The sequence below is a fragment of the Macaca nemestrina genome, chromosome 3, assembly GCF_043159975.1.
Source record: "Macaca nemestrina isolate mMacNem1 chromosome 3, mMacNem.hap1, whole genome shotgun sequence".
Lineage (NCBI taxonomy): Eukaryota > Metazoa > Chordata > Mammalia > Primates > Cercopithecidae > Macaca > Macaca nemestrina.
Genome location: NC_092127.1, coordinates 36227391 through 36252599, shown reverse-complemented (window position 1 = coordinate 36252599; position 25209 = coordinate 36227391). Strand labels below are relative to the sequence as shown.

The following is a 25209-nucleotide window of genomic DNA, read 5'->3' as shown; positions in this document are numbered from 1 at the left end:
CACCTGTAATCCCAGCACTTTGGGAGGCCAGGGAGGGTGGATCACCTGAGGTCAGGAGTTTAAAACCAGCCTGGCCAACACGGTGAAACCCCATCTCTACTAAAAATACAAAAATTAGCCGGATGTGGTGGTGGGCACCTGTAATCCCAGCTCCTTGGGAGGCTGAGGCAGGAGAATCATTTGAACCCAGGAGGCGGAGGTTGCAGTGAGCCAAGATCACACCACTGCACTCCAGTCTGAGCAAAAGAGGGAGACTCTGTCTCAAAAAAAAAAAAAAAAAAAAAAAAGTCCTTTTAAAAGTGCTACCATTTATAGTGATTATGAGGCTCCAAACAGATAATGGAGATAAAGCATTCTGTGAACTGTAAGTTCACATATGAATGTACACTAATATCTTTATAACAGTCCTATTCCATAACTTAAAGTCTCCTAAAATGACTTTAACTTTGTCATTGGAATGATATTCAGGATGGAAGCAGGATGATTCTCCTGGATACATACTTAATAAAAGTAGGCTTTCCATGCCATAACCTGTTAAATGTTCACACTGACTTTTGCATCACTCCTTTGGTTATACAAATTAGCAAGCCAGCCCCAAATTTTGGCCTGTTCAGTGATTCTAGAGTACAGGAGGAATATTATTTGTAAACTTGGAAATGCCATGGTAATTTTCTCCAGAAAAGAGAGTTTGAATAACACTTGAACAAATTTTAGAGAAATGCAACTTATTTATACATACAGATCTATACAAAGACCTAACAATTACTTTGGTGAGGGCAGGGTTTTCTTTAATCAGTTAGATATCTAAACATCCTTTGTAACCATAGTATTCGCTGCCTGTATTCAAAAACTGCTGCTGAAAATGTGACCTAAAGTTATAGCAGGGATCCTCTTTATCTTACTTTTCAAATATGGCCTTGTGCTTGTCATAGTGGCAGCCCTTTAGAGAGCACAAATCCTGGCTTTTTGCTTTCAAAGACCTGAGCTCTAGAGAGGGTAGTAGATTCCTAGTTATTGATAAACTGTTGGTTTAAAGGCAAGGGGGGAAAGATTAGTGGGCATAGTCAAAATATCTCGGCCAGGAACATGAAGGCAAGATCTTCTTGTTATTAGAAAGAAATTTCCTCCATGCTGAGAGAAAGAAGAAAGAAAGGGAAGTTGTGGGATCCTAAGGGTTGAGGGGACCTGTGCATTGCTTCTTAGGCATGCTGCTAGGGAGAAGGCAAGACCCCAGAGAGAAATGGCTCTGAGCTGGGCCTGGGCAGGTGGGACTATGAGGTGTGTAGACGGGCAAGGATTCTTGTGTCCCAGACATGGCACCAAAAGAGCTAAGAGCTGCCGGACCTTAGTGGACATCTTTGCTGCAGGTCACTTCTATGAACAAAGCACCAAATGCACAAAGTCTTGATATTGTGTGAGATCCCAGGGCTGGGGCACCATCTTGGGAAATGGGAAGGGGACACCTTCAAAAAGGGATGAGGTTAAGTCTCCTATCTTGCAGAATGGGGCTTGAAATGGAAAATAAATTGATGTAGAAAATACAGTTCTATTTCTTACAAAAATGAGTTTGTGGACTGAGATTTATAACCACTACATAGCGCGAACTCTCTTTTTATAGAAAGAGCAAGCCAGGCATGGTGGCTCACACCTATAATCCCAACACTTTGGGAGGCTGAGGCAGGCGGATCTCCTGAGGTCAGGAGTTCAAGACCAGCCTGGTCAACAAAATGAAACCCCATCTCTACCAAAAATACACAAATTAGCCGGGCGTGGTAGCGCGTGCCTGTAGTCCCAGCTACTTGGGAGGCTGAGGCAGGAGAATCGTTTAAACCCAGGAGGTGGAGGTTGCAGTGAGCCAAGATCATGCCACTGCACTGCAGCCTGGGTGACAGAGTGAGACTGCGTCTCAAAACAAAAACAAAACAAAACAAAAACAGAATATGCAAGCCAGGTGTGGTGACTCACACCTTTAATCCCAGCACTTCAGGCAGGAGGATTGCTTGAGCCCAGGAGTTCGAGACCAACCTTGGCAACATAATGAAACTCTGTCTCTACAAAAAAAATAAATACAAAAATTAGCTGAGCATAGTAGCACGGGCTTGTAGTCCCAGCTACTGGAGGGGCTGAGTAAGGAGGGTCACTTGAGCCCAGGAGGTTGAGGCTGTGGTGACCAAGAACCTGTCTCAAGCAAACAAACAAAAAAGAAAAAGTGCAGAAATAAACTTCAGTGTAACATGTCCAGGCAATTCTACACACTTTGGAATAGTGGGGTGTGAATGAATGAGGGTTAACCATGCCACCACCCTATAATGAAAAGATACAGAACGAGTGTGTTCTCAGTCCAAGTCAGAGTCATTTAAACCGAGTCAACTGAGATGAGGCTTAGAAGCTCATATAGGGGATAGGTTTGGAATTTTTTTTTTTTGAGACAGAGTCTCACTGTGTCACTTAGACTGGAGTTCAGTGGTATGATCTTGACTCACTGCAACCTCCGCCTCCCAGGTTCAGGTGATTCTCCTGCCTTGGCCTCCCGAGTAGCTGGGAGGGCATACCACCACACCTGGCTAATTTTGTATTTTTTGATAGTGAAGGGGTTTTACATGTTGGCCAGGCTGGTCTCAAACTCCTGACCTCAGGTGATCTGCCCCCCTTGACCTCCCAAAGTGCCGGAATTTTTTTACTTTTTTTTTTTTTTGAGCCAGGGTCTCACTCTTTCACCCAGGCTGGAATGCTGTGGCACTGTCATGGCTCATTGCAGCCTCTAAGTCCTGGGCTCAAGGGATCCTTCCACCTCAGCCTCCCAAGTAGCTAGGACTACAGGCCAGCTGCTACAATGCCTGGCTAATTTTTAAAAAAATTTTTTTTATAGAGACAGGGTCTCACTAGGTTGACTGGGCTGATCTTGAACTCCTGGCCTCAAGCAATTCTCCTGACTCAGCCTCCTGGGTGGCTAGATTACAGGTGTGAGCCACAGGATTCAAATTTTTGACAGGAATTTTTGAAGGTCCTAATGAGGTTTTTGGCTTCAGAGGTAGCTTACCCAATAAAGCTCTATTTCATTTTTACTTTTCGAAAAGCCACCATTGAGGTGAAATGGGGACCTGTAGCTCCAGAGAAACAGCGGGAGGCATAGCCTTCTCTGTGAAATCCCTCTGTGAGTAGCCAGAGAGCGCCAGAGAACTCTGGTGGTGGAGAGCAAGTGAAAGCAGCCAGAAGGGAGACCGGAAGTTCTCGCCCAAGGTCTGTGGTATGAAAAAGTGCCAAGAATGACCAATGAGAACTGCAAATATGAAGAGTAATACTGAAAGTAGAGCATTGTGTTTGGTATAAAGACAGCCTGCCAATGCCTTTTTTGAAGTGGAACTCAAGACGTGAAGACAGCCAAGCGTGGCGTGTCTACTGTAGTCCCAGCTACTGGGGAGGTTGAGGTAGGAGGATTGCTTGAGCCCAGGAGTTTGAGGCCACCCTGGGCAACATAGTGAGATCTTGCCTCTAAAAAATAAACAAGTGAAAAATAAAGATGTGAAGGCAGAGAAAGTAGCAGTAGCAGGTAGACAAACCCAGGAGAGGTGTCGGGGAGAAATGAAAGGGAAATGACAGGGAAGGAAGAGGAGAAAGCATTACTCCCACGTGGGGATTTCTGATGGGAGGGGAAGTGAAAACCACAGAAATAGAAAGAGGAACTTGGGGACCAGAAGGCTTTATTTCCCAGTGTGCTCCCCAATGCCCCTTCCCCAAGAGAAACCACCATGTTAGGGGAAAGGTACAAAGGAAATGTCCTATTTGTGCTTAGACCCGGATTTTGAGTCTGGGTAAGTTGCCCTCTCTTTGAGAGGGGACTGCCTAGGTTGAAACGGTAGGAGGGAATGTTCCCAGAGTGGAATGCAGCCTCACTGTGTTCAGAAGCAGCATGAAGGTCCCATCCTACTTTGATACTAATACTTGAAAAAGGAGAAAAAATTACAAACTGTCACTTTTTATGTGGTATTCGTGAGGGAAGGAAAGGGGGTGGGAAAGTAGGAGGAAAGCACCATCTAAATCAAATCTTCCAAGAACTTATTTTATCAAGCATTTAATCAGCTCTTGCTCAAGGCTAATCATAAAAATAAGCTGTGCATTTTTACCTGCTGCAGGCAGCTTGCAAACTGCAGGTGTGTTTTGAGAAAGCCACTGTCAAGTCCCCAGTTGCAATTCAGAAGATATTAACTAAGAGCTAAACCAAATTTATGAGTCTTACATTATGTTTTAAGAACCAGACATAAATTACCACCCTGTTAAAATATCTAGAAATGAGCCAGCATGTGAACTGTCACCAGATGAGGGCCTACACTTAAAAAAAAAAAAATAAAAATTTTACTTTGTGGTTAACTATATATGAGTAAAATCTACCATTTTAACCATTTTTAAGTGTGCAGTTCAGTGGCATCAAGTACATTCACATTGTGCAACCATCCCCACCATCCATCTCCACAACTATTTTCCTCTTCCCAAACTGAAACTCTGTACCCATTGACAATAACTCCCTATTCCTCCCTCTCCCCAGCCCCTGGCAACCACCATTCTACTTTCTGTCATATGAACTGACTACTGTAGGTACCTTGAATATTGGAATCACACAGAATTTGCCCCTTGTAATTACTTAATAAAGCATAACGTTCACCCACGTTGTAGCCTGTGTCAGAATTTCCTTTTTTAGGCTGAATGCGCCTATAATTTTTAAAGGGAGACATATTAAAAATCGTTTTCTAAAAATAATTGCATAGCCACATCATTTTTTAAAAACTGCCATGGCATGGCCGGGCACGGTGTCTCACGCCTGTAATCCCAGCACTTTGGGAGGCTGAGGCAGGCAGATCATGAGGTCAGGAGTTTGAGCCCAGGCTAGCCAACGTATCGAAACCCCGTCTCTACTAAAAATACAAAAAAAAGTCAGCTGGGCTTGGTGGCGGGCACCCATAATCCCAGCTACTTGAGAGGCTGAGGCAGGAGAACAGCTTGAACCCAGGAAGGTGGAGGTTGCAGTGAGCTAAGATCGTGCCACTGCACTCCAGCCTGGGTGATAAGAGTAAGACTCCATCTCCAAAAAACAAAACAAAACAAAAAAACTGCCACAGTATTGAATAGCCTTTTTAGCATTCATTAGGTTGCAAAAGGAGGCTGGAGCTGGGCTTCAAGGTAGCATTGTTCGAAGTCCTCTTACTTTCTAGGGTGGGGTTTTTGTTGTTGTTGTTGTTGTTTTTGGTTTTTCTATTTTGTTTTGTTTCTGAGAGGGAGTCTTGCTCTTGTCGCCCAGGCTGGAGTGCAGTGGTGCCATCTCGGCTCACTGTAACCTCCGCCTCCCAGGTTCAAGCAATTGTCCTGCCTCAGCCTCCCAAGTAGCTGAGATTACAGGCATGCACCACCATACCCGGCTGATTTTTGTATTTTTAGTAGAGACGGGGTTTCACCATGTTGGCCGGGCTGGTCTCGATCTCCTGACCTCGTGATCCGCCCACCTTGGCCTCCCAAAGTGCTGGGATTTACAGGCGTGAGCCACCACGCCCAGCTCACATGGAACTCTTTAGACAGAAATTCCTCTCTTGGACCCAAGTTTTGAACACTTTTATTTTGTGTGTTGAACTGGGTTCTGGTCGTTAGAGAAAGAGAAACAGATTAATAACTTTCTTCCTCTCAGCTCTATCCTTAATCTCAAAAGTCTGTGACTTTTACTAAAATAACATTCTCCTTGCCATAATGGCGTCTTTTGACCTTATTCCCCAAAACCAAAATATTCTCTCTCTCCCTTTTTTCCTTCCTTCCTTTCTTCTTTCTTTCCTTTCTCTTTCTTTCTTTCTTTCTTTCTTTCTTTCTTTCTTTCTTTCTTTCTTTCTTTCTTTCTTTCTTTCTTTCTTTCTTTTCTTTCTTTCTTTCTTTCTTTTTTTCCTTTCTTTCTTTCTTTCCTTCTTTCTTTCTTTCCTTTCTTTCCTTTACTTTTTCTTTCTCTTCTTTCTTTCTCTTTCTTTTTCTCCTTCCTTCCTTCCTTCCTTCCTTCCTTCCTTCCTTCCTTCCTTCCTTTCTTTCTTTCTTTCTTTTTCTGTCTTTCTTTTTGAGACAGAGTCTCATTCCATCACTCAGGCTGGAGTGCAGTGGCACAATCTCAGTTCATTGCAACCTTTGCCTCCTGGGTTCAAGTGATTCTCCTGCCTCAGGAGTAGCTGCAACTACAGGTGCCCGCCACCACACCTGGCTAATTTTTGTATTTTTAGTAGAGATGGGGTTTCATGATATTGACCAGGCTAGTCTCGAACTCCTGACCTCAAGTGATCCTCCTGCCTCAGTCTCCTAAAGTGCTGGGATTACAGGCGTGAGCCATGGCACCTGGCCAGAAAATGTCCTTTTGCTGCAGGACATCTGCTGTAATGGCAGCTGGGGAGGCATGATCAGTCTCACCTTGATTTTTAATTGATCAGCTGGCCCTGAAAATAGTTTCCAAAACTCATTGAGCTATGAAATTTCTGTTAAACACAGCACCCAGGCAGTAGCAAGATTTTTGAGTAACCCAGTGGCCCATCTAGTAATGCCCAGAGCAGGTACCTAAGAAAATATCAGCATTTACTTATAGCCAATACACAGATATGTTTCCCGTGGATATAACTCAGAAATTACAAAAGGGAAACAGTAGACACTATAGTTTTTAGGCCTTTTATTTTTTATTTATTTATTTTTTTTTTTTTGAGATGGCATCTTGCTCTGTTGCCCAGGCTGGAATGCAGTGGCTTGATCATAGCTCACTGCAGCCTTGAACTCCTGGGCTTAAGTGATCCCCCCCACCTCAGCTGCCTGAGTAGCTGGGACTACAGGTGTGGGCCACCATGTCTGGCTAATTTATTTTTTATTTTTGTAGTGACAGGGTCTCACTTCGCTGCTCAGGCTGGTCTCAAACTCCTGGCTTCAAACAATCTTCCTGCCTTGGCCTCCCAAAGTACTGGGATTATACGTGTGTGCTACCATGCTCAGTCCCTTTTTAATTTTTAAAAGATTTTAGATTTTTTTTTTTTTAGACAATCCTTTCACATTTCTCACAAGTCATCATGAGTTGTTTTAATGTAAAATTATTTTCCAGCAGATTGAAACAGTTAAGACCTCTATTTTCAAGGAGGGCAAGAAAGTCAGTGTTTGTTCTGCCTCTTCCAGATAGCTGAAGGCAAGGAAACTGTATAGCTCCCTGCAGTTTACAAGTTAGTTGCCCACTGATTGCTTCATGAATAAAGCTGGAAGATCTAAGTTTGGGAGTGAAAGAAAGAGGATCTGGAAGATAAAAATTAGAGAATACAGTCCCAGAAATTCATATTTCTAGACTCAGATCTCATGGACATTTTTGCCTGATATAAAAAAACACTGTCCTGGCCAGGCACGGTGGCTCCCACCTGTAATCCCAGCACTTTGGGAGGCCGAGGCGGGCAGATCACCTGAGGTTGGGAGTTCGAGACCAGCCTGACCAACATGGAGAAACCCCATCTCTACTAAAAATACAAAACTAGCCAGGCATGGTGGCGCATACCTGTAATCCCAGCTATTCAGGAGGCTGAAGCAGGAGAACTGCTTGAACCCAGGAGGTGGAGGTTGTGGTGAGCCAAGATTGCGCCACTGCACTCCAGCCTGGGCAACAAGAGCAAAACTCCATCTCAAAAAAATACATTGTCCTGCCCAACCACACTCACTGGTTTACTGCTCCCAAACCTTGAATCAAATTCTACAAGAAGATGGTGTATTGATTATCCATTCTATGTCTATCATTCTGCATCTGACTTCAAATCTGTCTTCTAACAGTTTCCATGTCTCCTTTTAAGTGCCCTTTGCTTTTGCAGGAAGACGAAAGATATTGCTAGTCTGAGAAAAGCACGTGGCTTCATATATTTTGAGTGCTATGAAATATTAATTTTTCGAAAACTGACATTATTTAGCAATCGGAAATGTGTTAGCTCTAACTTTCTTTTATGGGTACTTTTCTGTGGTTATAATACACAAAATTAAATTTACCACTTGATCATTTTTAGGTGTATAGCTGTGTAACATTAAGTACATTTTAGGGGCATTAAAAAATCTCTTCCTGCTCTCAGTGCAGAGGTTCCTTCCTGCTTTCTCTATAAGTCATATCCAGCAGATAGTATTTAGGAACCCTTCATTTCTCAACTTTGTTTTGACAAAATTAGGAGACATTCTACTACCTCTTTTTAAAAATCGGGATTCTAGGCCGGAAACGGTGGCACACGCCTGTAATCCCAGCACTTTGGGAGTCCAAGGCAGGCAGATCCCTTGAGGTCAGGAGTTCCAGATCAGCTTGAGCAACAAGGCAAAACCCCATCTTTATTTTTTCAAAAAAGGGATTCTAAAGTGGAGTGGATCAAGGCCTATGTCTTTCTTACTGGTTTATTGCTCGTCGGTGCCTTTTTACTCACTAAAGATCCCTATTAGGTAGATGTTAAACTTTCTCTCTTTCAAGCTAAGTGATTTCAGTTTCATTGTCTATTAATAGACACCTTTGCCCACACTTTAGTCGTGGGGCTCTCACAGTGATTCTTCTGATACCCTGCCCAAAGTTATTTATATCCTGTTAATTTAAAAGTGTAGTAGTAGTGTCTGTAAACTCTGCTTAAAATAAAACAAAACTCACCAAGGGTTTGCCAGAATAGGTTTCTGGAGAAGAACCGCTGGTGTGAGCAGGAGCTCTGTCCCAGTGGGGCTGCTGAGTGCCACCCACGTCCCTACTGCCATTTTCTCACTGTCAGTCCCACTGCTTCCTGTCACTTGGTCTGGCTGGTCTCTTTTTTTTTTTTTTTTTTTTTTTGAGACAGGGTCTTGCTCTGCCACCCAGTGCCCAGGCTGGAGTGCAGTGGCATGATCTCGGCTCACTGCCTGGGCTCAAGCAATCCTCCCACCTCAGCCTCCTGAGTAGCTAGGACTACAGGCACATGCCACCATGATGCCTGGCTAATTTTTTTTTTTGTAGAGATGAGGTCTCACTATATTGCCTAGGCTGATCTAGAACTCCTGGGCTCAAGAGATCCTCCCGCCTCGGCCTCTCAAAGTGCTGGGATTACAGGCGTGAGCCACCGTGCCGAAGTTGATCTCATCTTAAAAGCAACCGCCCAGATGAAGAAAAGCACTGCTTTCTTCAGTTCCTTATAGTTGAAACAGTATGACAGTAGGGTAAACAATGGAGATGTTAAACTACATTTTCCAGAGCAGACCGGATTTCAAATACCCTGAGCCATTGTCATACCTCATGTCAGGCAGCTGATTTGCTTATTCAAAAAACGTCCAAACTATCACTGGAGGCTAAATGGAGCACCCAAGCACCCTAAGAATAAGGGGCACATGAAGACCATCTTAGTGCTTACTCGTGCCCCTCCCAACACGGTCTCTTTAACGCTGGTCCTCAATGAATATTTGTTGACTGAATAAATGATTTGGGGGTGGTCGGGTGCGGTGGCTCACGCCTGTAATTCCAACACTTTGGGAGGCCGAGGCAGGTGGATCACCTGAGGTCAGGAGTTCGAGACCAGCCTGGCCAACATGATGAAACCACATCTCTACTAAAAATACAAAAATTAGCCGGGCATGGTGGTGGGTGCCTGTATTCCCAGCTACTCGGGAGGCTGAGGCAGGAGAATTGCTTGAACCCAGGAGGCGGAGGTTGCAGTGAGCCAAGATCGTGCCATTGCACTCTAGTTTGGGCAGCAAAAGTGAAACTCTGTCTAAAAAAAAAAAAAAAGAAAAAAGTAGGGGATGGACAGGTTTTAGAGACGTGACAGCCCCTGGTAAGCAGAATAACCCAAAAGGGGAAGCAGGGGCAAGTTCGGCAAGTTAGAGAGTAATTTTTGACCTAACGTGAGGATGTGGGTCACATGGGGAAGAAAATGAAAGCCTGAATAGGTTTGAATTTGATCATATCATCCTGGCTGTGACAACCCTAAGTGATTTACAAATGGCTCATTAAAAAAAAAAAAAAAAGTATCATCAGAATCCTCAACAAGAAAAAGAAGAAGCAAGAAAAAAGAAATCTCTCTTGCCCCTCCTACCCGCATTTTTGCATGCCTGTCACCCCTCATGGACACCATCCTCCCTGTTCAGTGTCCTGTCCCCCCATGTCCCCTGGCTCTCACTATACACTGATACAGCCACACCAAACCAAATGTCTTCCTTCAAACTACACTTTGTCCTAAAACTATTCCTTTTAAAAATACACTTCAAGTAAAGTTTTCAATTCCTCAGAGTTGGAAACCCGTCTGATTGCCTTGTTATATGCATATTTAAGCCATACTCATCAGGTACTTAGTGATCAATACATGTCTCCAATTACTTGATTAAAATACTGTAAGTCTGAATGACGATAGGCTTCATTCTCCCAGGGAACATCTGTGTTTTCTAAGTTTCATTACCCTAAATGAATCTAATTGATAAAATGTATTAGGACCCTTCTGTGACAATTGTGGGCAGTGTTCTCTCTCTGCTGTCAGGCTGGAAACAGAGGCTCAGTGACTCGGCATCCCAGTTTTATCCGGTCTGTGGGAAGCCATTGTACATTCAGTAGGGGAAAAGGCATAATACGAACATTTTAGAAGGTTTACTAGAGCAGGCTGGGTATGGTGGCTCACACCCGTAATCCCAGCACTTTGGGAGGCCAAGGTGGGTGAATTACCTGAGGTCAGGAGTTCGAGACCAGCCTGGCCAACATGGTGAAACCCTGTCTGTACTAAAAATACAAAAAAAAAAAAAAAAAAAAAAGTAGCCTGGTGTGGTGGCACGTGCCTGTTAGTTCCAGCTACTCAGGCTGAGGCAAGAGAATAGCTTGAACCTGGGAGGTGGAGGTTGCAATGAGCCGAGACTGCACCATTGCACTCCAGACTGGGAGATAGTGTGAGACTCCATCTTAAAAAAATAAATAAATAAACAAAGAAACAAACAAAAAAGCAAGTTTGCTAGAGCAGTACAGTTTAGTCTAGATTTCCAGGACTCTAGGGGGTGATTTCCACTGCTGCTGGTGCTCAGTGCCATTGAGGCCGAGTCCAGCGGAGGAAAGTTGGCAGATTCTGAGCTCAGTGATCCTGAGGAGTGCTACCTGGTTCTGAAACATGCACCAAACACCTAGGATGCACCAGGGGCTGGGGATACAAAGTGAGTGAGATAGAAAAAGGGTGATCAAGTCTACCTGGGGGAAACACAGAAGAGAGGGTGACCAACTCTGCCTGAGGGAATAGAGACAAGTAACCAAGTCTACTTTGAGAAAATGTAGACAAGAAGGTCATCCACTCCACTTGAGAAAGCTGCAGAAGGCTTCACCAAATAGAATGGACTGAGCCTCACAGCACTTGCCATCTTGTTCTTGTGTAATTATAAAACCTTTTTGCCGGGCGCGGTGGCTCACGCCTATAATCCCAACACTTTGGGAGGTCAAGGTGGCCAAGTCACCTGAAGTCAGGAGTTCAAGACCAGACCGGCCAACATGGTGAAACCCCGTCTCTACTAAAAATACAAAAATTAGCTGGATGTGGTAGTACGTGCCTGTAATCCCAGCTACTAGGGAGGCTGAGGCAGGAGTATTGCTTGAACCCAGGGGGCGGATGTTGCAGTGAGCTGAGATCACGCCACTGCCCTCCAGCCTGGGTGACAGAATAAGACTGTCTCAAAAAAATAAAAATAAAAAACAGAAATCTTTTTATAAATCTGGCTTTACTACTCTGCTGCTCCTTGAGGGCAGAGATTGCTTGTTCCATGGTTTAGGGTAGATTAATGTACTACTTGGCATAGTGTAATCATTGCGATAATTACTATTTTTAAATTTATTATTTATGTATTTATTTTTAGAGATGTGGTTTCCCTATGTTGCCCAGGCTGGGCTGGAACTCTTGGGGACTCAAGTGATCCTCCCACCTTAGCCTCCCAAGTATCTGGGACTATAGGCGTGAGTCACTGTGCCCAGCTGTAATTATTTTTGAAAGAGTTGACATCTTTCATCTTGAAACATGAGTAGAAATGCATTGGAAAGAAAGGATAAGGTACCACATGTGGAGAGAGAACAGCATAGCAAAATCATGGAGTTGGGAAATCCAGTGTGGTTGTTAGGAACACAATTAATTCATTTCTGGGGTTTGGAGTGACTGGGGGATAGGGATTGGAATAGAGGAATGCTAGAAGTGTGGCCAAGGATCAGTGTGAAGGGCCTCATAGGCTCTGCTAAGAATTTGGACTTCATTCTGCAACGGGAACCCATTCACAGTTTTAAAGCAGGGAATTAATTAGGTCAAATCTGTTTTAGAGGGATTACTGGCAGCAACATCGAGACAGATAGGAGTAAAGGGAGATTAGAGGCAGCAATCAGCAGTCCTTTTGTGAGTGGGGAGTGGAGGGACAGACATTTGAGAGAAAATTCAGAGTAGCATTCTTAGGATTAAGAATAGAAGGAGTTGAAGATTACATCAAGTTTCTAGTTTGGATTTGAGCATTTGAGCATATAAGAAGAGAAGCAAGAAGCGGGAAGGAAGGAGAGATGATTAATTCAATTTTGAATACTTTGAGTTTGAGGAGCCTGTACATTCCAGGGAGAGCCATTGTATATACAGCTGGTAGGCTGGAGGACAGCTTGCGACCAGAGATACAGTTTGGGCTGCCGTAGTTGGAACTACTTGATTGGGTGAGGAACCCAGAGAGATCACATGGAGAGAGAAGAGAAACAGTTGAGCCCAGGGGAGACTGAGATTCCCTCCATTCTTTTTGAAAGTTACATGTCTTTCTCCCTTTTATAGAAATTATCTAAAAACCAACAACAGCCGGGCGTGGTGGCTCAAGCCTGTAATCCCAGCACTTTGGGAGGCCGAGACGGGTGGATCACAAGGTCAGGAGATCGAGACCATCCTGGCTAATCCAGTGAAACCCCGTCTCTACTAAAAAATACAAAAAACTAGCCGGGTGAGGTGGCGGGCGCCTGTAGTTCCAGCTACTCCGGAGGCTGAGGCAGGAGAATGGCGTAAACCCGGGAGGCGGAGCTTGCAGTGAGCTGAGATCTGGCCACTGCACTCCAGCCTGGGCGACAGAGCGAGACTCCGTCTCAAAAAAATAAAAATAAAAATAAAAATAAATAAAAACCAACAACAGATCATAGTAAGTAGAAATGCCCATTTTTTTTCCCCCAGAAATTCTTTAACTTCTGGCACTCTAAGAGGTGAGCTGGCACTTTCAGATTCAGGAGTGCTTGTCTGGGAGTTGACAGCTATGTAACTTTAGGTAATGCAAGGCCTTTGGTGGAGTCAGCTCATCCAGGAGTCTACCAACAGCTCTTGAAATGTCTGCACATGAATCCCCAGGTGCAGGAGCCAGCCCAGCACAGAGGGAGAAGCTTGAGTCAGAGCATTAACACAATGGAGCTTTCAACATCCCTTTTCTTTTTTTCTTGAAACAGAGTTTTGCTCTGTTGTCCAGGCTGGAGTGCAATGGCACGATCTCGGCTCACCACAACCTCCACTTCCCGGGTTCAAGTGATTCTTCTGCCTCAGCCTCCCAAGTAGCTGGGACTACAGGCGCCTGCCACCACAGCCTCACAAAGGGCTGGGATTACAGACGTGAGCTACCGCGCCCAGCCTCAACATCCCTTTTCTTATTCGCTGTCTTGAAATGTCTGAAGACTTTGTGATGGCAAGTGGTTTAAGCATTTTCTGGTGGTGACCACTGCGGGGAACCACAGGTCAGGTGAATGAGAGATGCCTCGCTATCCATTCCTCTCTGATCTCATCTTCTGTACTCTTGGCCTCATCCGGCTGTAGTCACACTGGCCTCTTACAAGTCACTCTCCTGCCACAAAAGCCTCGGCTGTGCTCCGCCTGGAGTGCTCTTCCCAGATAGCTGCAAGGTTAACTCCTGCCCAAATGTCATCTTTTTAATGAGGCCTACCTTGGCCTCTTTATTTAAATTGTATCTGTCCAGGCCGGGTGCGGTGGCTCATGCCTGTAATCCCAGCACTTTGGGAGGCTGAGGTGGGCGTATCACCTGAGGTCAGGAGTTTGAGACCAGCCTGGCCAACATGGTGAAACCCCATCTCTACTAAAAATACAAAAATTAGCTGGGCATAGTGACACACGCCTGTAGTCCCAGCTACTCAGAAGGCTGAGGCAGGAGAATCACTTGAACCTCATAGGTGGAGGTTGCAGTGAGCCAAGATTTCGCCCCTGCACCCCAGTCTGGGCAACAGAGTGTGACTCTGGCTCATAAATAAATAAATAAATAAATAAATAAATAGTATCTGTGCTTGTCTGCAATTTACACCACCACCAAGTACCTCCTCCTTGAAGTTATGCGGGAGAAATTTCTCCAGCTCTTCTACATGGGGTTGCTAAAATCTTCTCATCTCACAACCAGCTAGAGCAGATCTCTTTTCTTCCAGAGAGTTCCAACGTTCTGGCTTGGGACTCATGTCCATGAGTTCAGTTGGTTTTTACAGTCAAATGCTGACCGTAATATCTATTCTACTAAAATAAATAGAAATAAAATGGAGAACATTTCTCAAAAGGCCCTTTTAACATATAGACTTACTTCTTGATATTTAAGAAGAATCGGCCGGGCGCGGTGGCTCAAGCCTGTAATCCCAGCACTTTGGGAGGCCGAGACGGGCGGATCACGAGGTCAGGAGTTCGAGACCATCCTGGCTAACACGGTGAAACCCCGTCTCTACTAAAAAATACAAAAAACTAGCCGGGCGAGGTGGCGGGCGCCTGTAGTCCCGGCTACTCGGGAGGCTGAGGCAGGAGAATGGCGTAAAAACCCGGGAGGCAGAGCTTGCAGTGAGCTGAGATCCGGCCACTGCACTCCAGCCTGGGCGACACAGCGAGACTCCGTCTCAAAAAAAAATAAAAATAAAAAAAATAAAATAAAATAAAAGAAGAATCCACTTTTTTGCTATACAATTACACAGTTTAAACCTAGTGTTACAGCCATTGTTCATAATTTGACTTTTCAGGAAATGAAAACACCTATTATACTTAAAAAGACTTGAATTGGGCCAGGCACAGTGGCTCATCCCTGTAATCTCAGCACTTTGGGAGGCTGAGGTGGGTGGATCACCTGCAATCAGGAATTCAAGACCAGCTGGGCCAACATGGTGAAATCCCCTCTCTACTAAAATTACAAAACTTAGCCGGGTATCTTGGCAGATGCCTGTAATCCCAGCTACTCGGGAGGCTGAGGCAGGAGAATCGCTTGAACCTGGGAGGCGGAGGTCACATCCCAGGACTTTCGGAGGCTGAGGCGGACAGATCACGAGGTCAGGAGTTCGAGACCAGCCTGACCAACACAGTGAAACCCTGTCTCTACTAAAAATACAAAAATTAGCTGGGCTTGGTGGTGTATGCCTGTAATCCCAGCTACTCAGGAGGCTGAGGCAGGAGAATTGCTTGAACCAGTGAGCCGAGATCGCGCCACTGCACTCTAGCCTGGGTGACAGAGAGAGACTCCATCTCAAAACAAAAATGTATATATATATAGAATAAGGTTAGGGTTCCTTTATTTTGATAATATATATTTCTTCTTCAAATATTATTATTTTCATTCCCTAAAGGTTTTAAGTTGGCAAGATCAAAGAGATCAACCTAGAAATAGACATTAAAATGTTTCAACGTCTCCATTTTTTCTATCAAAGAACTAAAGACTGGAGAGTGTCAGTGGCCTGCCCGAAGTCACTCAACTGGTTGACCATCTAATCTTCCATCTTCCAGCTAATCCTGGAAGCCAGGCCACATGAAGGCTACTGGAATCACGTCTCTGTTATCCCAGACCACCTTCAAAATAGTTTGGGTGTAATTATTCTGTTAGCCAGATTGTATTTATTTATTAGCTAACACTAGCTAATAAATTTGGGGAAAACCAGACCAAGCCGCTATTACAGCATTACACTGGCACTCTTATATATGTAATGAGATTTAATTTGAAAATATGCAGAACCCTCTTCTATAAATTTTGAGTGCTTGCTCTGGCAGTTTACCCTCCGGCTTTAGCCAATTTATCATAAAGTATTAATCACCTCCGTGTTTCTGTGTGTGCGTATGTAGCTATTTCTTAGGATTAATGAGGAAGAGTTGGATCAAAAGGATGGGCTTTGTATTCTCAAAAATGACTGAGTGGAGTTTAAGGGTTCTCACTACAAAAAATAAGTATATGTGGTGACATCTGTGTTAATTCCCTCCGTTTAGCCATTCCACAATGTATATATATTTCAAAACATGTTGTACATGATAAATATATACAATTTTTATGTCCATTTAAAATGATTAATTAGTGTTTTTAAAGGAATGAGCTAAATGTTCACCACATAAAGAAACATTAGAGACCTTGTGGAGTGAAGTTATTGGAATGAAATAGTATCACCATGGTCACCAAATCGAGGCTCCTCAGACACTGTGGGACCAAGGACCTCTGAGCAGATTCCATCAACCTCCTGCCTCTCCTTAAGATATTCTCGATGGCAGGTTGCTAGTGACATTTGATCTCTCTCCTCCCCGTTTCCACTTCCCGTTCTCAAAAGTCACAGACATGAAGACAAGTTTTAGCCATGTTACTCTGTTAATCTACACACTTACTTTAAGGAAAGAATACACTGATAGGCCGGGCACGGTGGCTCATGCCTGTAATCCCAACACTTCGGGAGGCCAAGGCAGGAGGAATCCTTCAGGCCTAGAGTTCAAGACCAGCCTGGGCAACATAGTGAGACCTCATCCCTACCAAAAAAAAAAAAAAAAAAATTAGCCGGGTGTGGTGGCACACATTTGTAGTCCCAGCTACTTGAGAGGCTGAGACTGGAGGATCATTTGAGGTCAGAAATTTGAAGCTGCAGTGAGCCATGGTTGTGCCACTGCACTCCAGCCTGGTCAAAAAAACCAGACCCTGTCTTTTAAAAAAAGGAAAGAAAAAGAATAAATTGATAGTAAACTCCAGTCTCCAATATGGAATGGCACAGAGCTGAAAATATATTATTCCTTATCTGTCTTCTGTGCTAGGAGTTCATTTGTTAGAGTAATTGCAGAGATTTTGCAACTGTTTATACAGCATTTGAAATCCTAGACTTTTACTCCCATGAGACTACCATAGTCAGACTGTTTATGTCTCTTAGCAGTAGAATGAGAGTCACTTTATTATCTTAAATGTGAGCTCCCCTCATCTTGCCCTATTTCCTGATCACCAACCTTCACCAAGAGATTGGAAGAGACATTAACAATTGAGGAGACTGGAGAACTTTAGGTAGCCCATTGTCACTAAGGTATAGCTATTTTCCCAGAAAAAAAAATTCTAAAGAAGCGAAATATTTTTAACAAACTTATTCATGCTTACACCAAATTAAAGGGGGGAGCATGGCAAATTCTATTTTACAATTTGTTGTCCCAGAGCCTTGACTATTTGGAATGCAGACTGTGCCCAGTTGGCAGGAATTTGGAATCAATTTACAGTGTGTGATATGATAACACATGTTCTGGATCAGCGGCAGGGGAATGTTTGGAGCTGTAATTCTGTCTCCCCATTAAGCAGGACGCCATGCTAAACTCACAGCTGGAGAAGTGCCTAAAAAGAACTAGGTTCTTTGTGTGTGTGAGAGAGGGTATTTATAAAGACAACACAAAACCCAGCCCCAGGGATAAATGCTAAATTAAGGCCATCAAAAATGAAACAGTACATTCATCACATGGATAAATTGGTATCTCGTCGAGATCACTACTTTTCTCAGCCAGAAGTGTGGCTCTATACTCTCATACATCTGGGCTTCATGTTACAGGGGATGTTTAACAACATTAGAGAAAGAAAACCCTAGACCCACTGGGAAGCAGAAAGTCAAATGGAAAGTGTTCATTTTAATAAGGCACGAAGGGATGTATACAAGATTCAAACAACGTGAGTTGAAACCTGATATCCCTGAGGCTTGAGGTAAAAACGGACTCTTGGCTCTGGTGAGCCAAACATTAAGGAAACATGTAAGTGCGTGTAAGTGCAAGCATGAAGCTAGCATAATTCAGCAGGCTTCGTGAAGCCAAATGCTGAGCTTAGGCAAGAAAGACTGAATGCTGTTCTTTGAAAAGATGTAAGTTATTGGCACATCGAGGTTAGCAGAAAGAATGATTTATATAATGTAGTCTTGCTTTCATCTCTCTCTCTCTCTCTTTTTTTTTTTCCTTTTTTGAGACAGAGTCTTGCTCTGTAGCCCAGGCTGAAGTGCAATGGCGCAATCACAGCTCACTGCAGCCTCAACTTCCTGGGCTCAAGTGATCTTCCTGCCCCAGCCTTCCAAGTACCTGGGACCACAGGTGCACGGACACAATGCTTGACCAATATTTTTATTTATTGTAGAGACAGGGTCTCACTACATTGCTTAGGCTGGTCTGGAACTCATGGGCTTAAGTGAAAATGCTGAAACTACTGCGCCTGTTTTCTTTCTTTTTTTCTCACTGTGGAGTGCAGTGGTGCAATCCCTGCTCACGACAACCTCTGCCTCCCGAGTTCAAGTAATTCTCTTGTCTCAGCCTGCTGAGTAGCTGGGACTAGAGGCGTGCACCACCACCCTGGCTAATTTTTTGTATTTTTAGTAGAGTTGGAGTTTCACCATGTTGTCTAGGCTGGCCTTGAACTCCTGGCCTCAAGTGATCCACCTGCCTCGGCCTCCCACTGGCTTCTGTTTTCTTAAAGCCTATAGTGTTCTGTACTTTTTAATGGCTTCCTACTTTAACAGTACTTACATAGACACAGCACTTCTCTCATGATTATCCTGAATGAATGAATTAGTGATTATGTTATTTAAAATATTCAGACTATGAAAGTACTGAGCCAGTCATGGTTGATTTGGTGTTTTTATAGTATTTCACTAATTCACAACATGATCAACTTAATTATGGCTGGCTTAAAATCACCAAAAATCTACTAAAAAGTCAATCTGGTTTAATAGTCAAGATAATATCATAGCTTCAGATAGGAAGATGATCATGATTTTACCATCACTTGTTCAAAATTAGAACCATAAGACTTTGTAAAACCGTCCACTGATTTAGACTATAGTTAAAGGCTCTCTGCAGTCTTTTTGTAGAGGGAAGCCCTAGTTTTCAGGGCAAGGATTTATGAAGCATTTCTCTGTTGGCAAAGTGCTTCTACACACATTTCATTGAATCCTCTCGACCTTTTTACTCTAATATACCATTTGGGCTTCTTCAGAGGTGATCAGAAGTGTTTGGTCTTAATATTTGAGCAACGTTTTTCCAGAGTCCTGTTATCATTACATCAACTTCCTTTGACAGCTAGAAAGACTGTCTTAGCCATTTCCTCTTCAGAGCCCTGTTCCTTTTGAGCCAGTGACCTGTGTACCAGTTTCCTGCTCCACAGATGCCTTTAGCGAGAAGAGTCCAGTCGCTGACTCCGTTCCCATTTGGGTCGCAGCCCCAACCTGTCACTTCTCTTTGATGACCCACTCTATAATTTTCCAGTTTGTATCCCATTAAACCACACACAAGTTTTCCCCACTTTCCATTGAAAATTAAAAATCATTTGATAGAAAAATACATAAACTAACAAATTGCTTATGACCATGGCATCCCAAGGTTTTTGGTTCTCGGTTTGTGTTTCGGTGGACAATTGTCATCAGCGTGGATCCTAGCACTCATGCACCTTGCAAGTGGAACTGTATCTACCTCCCTCCCCAACCCCACATCCTGCTCATGCAGGAAATGCTTTCCTCCACCCTTACTCAACTTTACAGCCTCCGAGTCCCTTCTACTCCAACCTCTTGTGTGTGCATAACATCCTCTTATGCTTTTTTCTCTTTACAGTGTTTTAAAAATCCTTTGTCATTGTTTTGAGTAGTTTCTTACTGAAGCTATCGTAGTATTATTTGCCATTTCCATGTTAGTGGATTTATTTTGGGTATTTCCACTTTGGAGTTATTACAGATAATGTTGCCATAAATATCTGGTAAAATATTTTTCATTTAAAATTATTTTCTCAAAATAAATTACTAAGAATATCATTGTGGCAAAGGGTATAGTCATTTTTTTTTTCTTTTTTTTGAGATGGAGTCTCATTCCGCCACCCAGGCGGGAGTGCAGTGGCACAGTTTCGGCTCACTACAATCTCTGCCTCCCAGGTTCGAGCGATTCTCCTGCCTCATCCTCCTGAGTAGCTGGTTTACAGTCACCCACCACCACACCTGGCTAATTTTTGTTTTTCTTAGAGATGGGGCGTTGCCATGTTTGCCAGGCTGGTCTTGAGCTCCTGACCTCAAGTGATCCACCTGCCTCAGCCTCCCAAAGTGCTTGGATCACAGACATGAGTCACCGCGCCCAGCTGGGTATAGCCATTTTTATGGCTGTTATTCTGTATTCGGGTTGCCTTCAAGAAAACGTACTGCCAGCGTGGTGGCTTGGGACTGTAATCCTAGTGCTTTGGAAGGCTGAGGCAGAAGGATCACTTGAGGCCGGAAGTTCAAGACCAGCCTGGGCAACATAATGAGACCCCGTCTCTATTAAAAAAAAAAAAAAAGAAAGAAAAGAAAAAAAAAGCTGGGCATGGTGGCATGTGCCACCTGTGGTCAAAACAACAAGAAAGTACCAACTCATCCTGTCCTTGGCACTGGAAGAGTGAGCTTCTTTGAGTTATTTCCAAAATTGGGTTTTATAACAATTCTCTTTTATTGTTGTTCTTAACTATTACAAATGATACTACAGTTATCTTAATTTGGACTTTGCAGTGAGGCTGATCTATCAGTATAAAATTTCAGCTCTGAACCAATCTTTAACATAAAGGGAAAATAATTTCGAAGGAGGGTGGGATAGATCATTCCTTCAAATGTATTGGGCAAACTCAGAACTGAGAAAAACCCTGGCTTACTGTGCAGTAACGCGCTGCCACCCTCTAGTCTAGATACTTATTTCTTCACGCACAGATGATTGCCCAAGTCTCTTAACCAATTCACCAAACTTCCAGCTTCAGCTCTCCAAGTCATCTACCACACAATTTCCAGTTTGATGTGCTCACAGAGGACGCACGGCCCTAGGGAGGGGACAAGGGCCGCAGGCAGCTCACACTGGAATCTAAGTCTCCAGATCCTCAGCCAGCGTCCTTTCTCCTACATCTTGCCCTTCTCACTACTTTCTGGGAGTTCCAGTGTCTCAGCAGGGCTGCTGGGAGGTGCCTGAGCCTTTCTCTGCAGCCCTCCGGCAGCAGCCGCCAGGGCCACTGCGTGAGGTTCACACACCCGCTGATTGTCATTCTGCCCCTTGGCTCTGGCGGCCCGGAGTCCTCGCGCCTCTGAGAGCCGCGATCGCTTGTCTGGGCTGCATCCTGCTGTTTCCGCGAAGCTACTGTTGGCAGTTGATTTGCTTGGGGTTTTCTCCACAGCCCGGCCCGTTTGCCTCCTGCCTGGTTTCTCTTCCCGAGCTGATAGACCCTGCTCTCTGTGTGTCTGCCACGGCCAGCCAGGGTGTGAGGATTGTGATTCGCATGGAACTAATTTTCTTTGCTGGTGGATGCCCCCTCTGATCATGCTCTGCAGCTTCTTTCCTAAGGGAAAGGTAGAGGGAGGTCTGTGTACACTGTGAGGGTCCTTTTCAACCATCCAGCAGGCATTCCTCTCAAACCATTTAGGGTGGACTTTTGTTCTCTTCTTCAGACACACACACACGCACACACGCACGCTGAATTTCATCTGTCGCTGGCTCAAGATGTCTTGGTTAGTAGCACACAAGCACACGCTCTGGAGCCAGACTGCCGGATTTGAATCCTGGCTCCACCGCTTAGATCTTCGACCCTGGGAAGTTACTTCACCTTTGCCTATGTAAAGGTTTGCTCCTATTATTGATTAGTCCTTGAAGAGAAAGGGAGATTTTAGGAGGATAGACAGATCAGGCCTTACCTAAGGCGCTCCTTTTTCAGTTGGTGGTCTGCTTTATTTTGTAATTGGAGGAAAAGTAAGGAAGCCCTATCTTGGCTTGGGAGCCTGAAATATCAACATGTGTCTAAATGGAAGAACGGAAGTGGGGTCATTTTCACAATATGAGGGCATTAGTTTCATGTTGGCCTGGCATTAAAGTTGACTTGGTGGATGCATTTAGTGGGCCATCACCTGAGTTCTTCTGACAGGCCCATCCAAACTCATAGGGTTTGCTTTCTTCTGGTTCTCACTTTGTTTTTCTTTTTTTTGTTGGTTTTTCTTTTTTGAGACGAAGTTTCGCTCTCGTTGCCCAGACTGGAGCACAATGGCACGATCTCAGCTCACTGTAACCTCCACCTCCTGGGCTCAGGCGATTCTCCTGCCCCAGCCTCCCGAGTAGCTGGGATTACAGGTGCCCGCCACCATGCCCAGCTAACTTTTATATTTTTAGTAGAGACGGGGTTTCACCATGTTGACCAGCCTGGTCTTGAACTTTTGACCTCAGGTGATCCACCTGCCTCGGCCTCCCAAAGTGCTGGGATTAGAGTCTTGAGTCACCGCGCCCGGCCTGTTTTTCTTAATATAGGAAATAACAACAAGACAACATTGCATAACACTTACTATGTGCGGGGCACCGTCCTTTAGCCTTACATATACTAATTCATTTTTCTGCCACAATCTGTGAGGTTTCTCAACCTTAGGTTGAGAAATGAAGGCACAGAGAGGTTAAGAAACTTGCCGAAAGCCCCATGGGACACCAGATCCTACCAACTATAAACTTGGCCAAGTGGTCCTAGACTGGCAGGCCAGGTGTACCACAAAGGAAAGAACAGATCTTCCTTTATCACTCCTTTTTCCTAATATCTGGCTCCCACTGCTGACCTGGCAGCTTTTTATTTGAACTTTAAGTGCCAAACCTAACATGACTGTAATTTGAAAGCACGCGGATTCAGGAAGCTGTGGAGTTGCTTTATTTGGTGGATTCTGAAGCAGTAAGAAATGACTAATTAAAAAAGTTCAGTCTTCCTGCTGTCAAGCTTACAGGTCAAGACAGAAATTCATTTGATGTCAGATGTGGAAAGGACCTTAGAGGTAACATCATTTTTTGGCTTTATTTTATTAGGCAAGAATAAAGGTCCATGGGAGGCAAAGTGCCTTGTTCAAGGTTGTGAAGCATATTTTCCAAAATTACAATTAGATTGTTTAGATGGGTAAGTCAGATAAATGTAGCTGAAGTACTACAGTTAGGGTTCTATCTAATTATGGAAATTAATGTGTATTAGTTTGGGGAGTTCCTATGGCATCAAAGGTTCATATGACTTAATTCATATATCATGGTTATCTCACCTAGACAGAAAAGTCTCGTATCCACTACTGAGCATGACATCGTTTCTGGAACTATGAAACATGCAATAGGCTGGGCACGGTGGCTCATGCCTGTAATCCCAGCACTTTGGGAGGCTGAGGCGGGCAGATCACGAGGTCAGGAGATCAAGACCATCCTGGTTAATACAGTGAAATCCCGTCTCTACTAAAAATACAAAAAATAGCCTGGCGTGGTGGTGGGCACCTGTAGTCCCAGCTACTCGGGAGGCTGAGGCAGGAGAATGGTGTGAACCCAGGAGGTGGAGCTTGCAGTGAGCCAAGATCACGCCACTGCATTCCAGCCTGGGCGACAGAGCGAGACTCTGTCTCAAAAAACAAAAACAAAAACAAAAACAAAAAAAGAAACATGCAATACCCAGAAGTTGGTTATATAATATTGCCATCCTCTTAAAAACAGATTTTGTGGTGCCATAATGGCTTTTATTTAGTGTTTTCAATTGTGCACATTTCTACTGATTGCTGTTACACCAGTGATCAGCCCTGACCTCCCACTCATTCAAGGGCATAAAGGCAGTATTGCCGTGGTGGCCGAAAGCAAGGATTCTGGAGCTAGCCTGCCTGGGTCTGAATTTCAGTTCTGCACTTACTGGTTTAGGACTTTGGGCAATTATACCTTACCTATGTGCACTGTGGTCTGAATGTTTATGTCTTCATAAAATTGATATGTGGAAACCTATTAATAATTCCCAAGGAGATGGAGGTAGGGCCTTTGCAAGGTAATTAGGTATGAGAGCATAGTCCTCATGTATGGAACGAGTGCCCTTATGGAAGAGTCCCCAGAGAGCTGCCTTGCCTCTTCTACCATGCGAGGACACAACGAGTAGGCAGCATCTACAAACCAGGAAACGGGCCCTCACCAGACACCAAATCTGCCTTGAGCTCAGAGTTCCCAGCCCCCAGTATTGCAAGAAATAAATTTCTGTTGTTTACAAGCTACCCAGTCTGTGGTATTTTGTTATAGCAGCTAGAATGGACGCAGACATTGTATCTCAATTTTCCCATCTGTAAAACAGGCATAATGATTGCATGGGGTTGTTGGAAGGATGAAATCATTTAATATATGCAAAGCACTTAGGAAAGGGCTGGGCACATCATAAGCACTACACAAAAGTTTCCATCATTATTGCTAAAAGGAGAAGCTGAGTTACTATGGAATCACTTCAGATTGTTAAATGGCAATGGAGCTGAAAAAGTACTAATCATTTCTGCTTCCCAGACTAGGGCTAGGCCTTGTTTTATAGCTTAAGAGAGACCTTTAAAAATAGGGTCTTTCCAAGATCATCTACTAAGAAATTGACTCAATTTCCAGAATTAAATGCCAAGATTCTAAAGTATACTTCTATATCTTTTCCAATAACAAGGAAGTGAGAAAGAAGACAACGAAAAGAAACATAAATTCGCCGGAACCGTGGTGGCTCACACCTGTAATCCCAGCACTTTGGGAGGCTAAGGCTGGTGGATCACGAGGTCAGGAGATCAAGAACATCCTGGCTAACACGGTGAAACCCCGTCTCTACTAAAAATACAAAAAATTAGCTGGGCATGGTGGCGGGTGCCTGTAGTCCCAGCTACTCGGGAGGCCGAGGCAGGAGAATGGCGTGAACCCAGGAGGCGGAGCTTACAGTGAGCAGAGATGGTGCCACTGCACTCCAGCCTGGGTTACAGAGCGAGACTCCATCTCAAAAAAAAAAAAAAAAAAAAAAAGAAAGAAAATTCTACTCCCGGGTCTGCATTTCAAATCCACAAGTACGAGATTTCAATAATAAGTGCAAACCATTAAGTATGTTAATGCAGTTATTATTTTAAAGGTTTACACAGATAACTTTCCCAATAGACTATAAGCTACTATGTACAAAAGTATGTAGAGGAAAAAGGGGGAAAAAGTATGCAGAGGGACA

General features: G+C 44.0%; 1 protein-coding gene across 1 annotated transcript in view; it reads left to right on the top strand.

The window, feature by feature from the left end:
* The window catches only part of LOC105463501 (meiotic nuclear divisions 1), a 118695-nt gene extending 93908 nt beyond the window's left edge, over positions 1–24787 (top strand). The window contains exon 8 of the mRNA XM_071092921.1: positions 24673–24787. Coding sequence (XP_070949022.1) covers positions 24673–24761 — 89 coding nt within the window. The 3' untranslated portion in view covers positions 24762–24787. The remainder of the gene's footprint in view (positions 1–24672) is intronic.
* Positions 24788–25209: the final 422 nt, after the last annotated feature.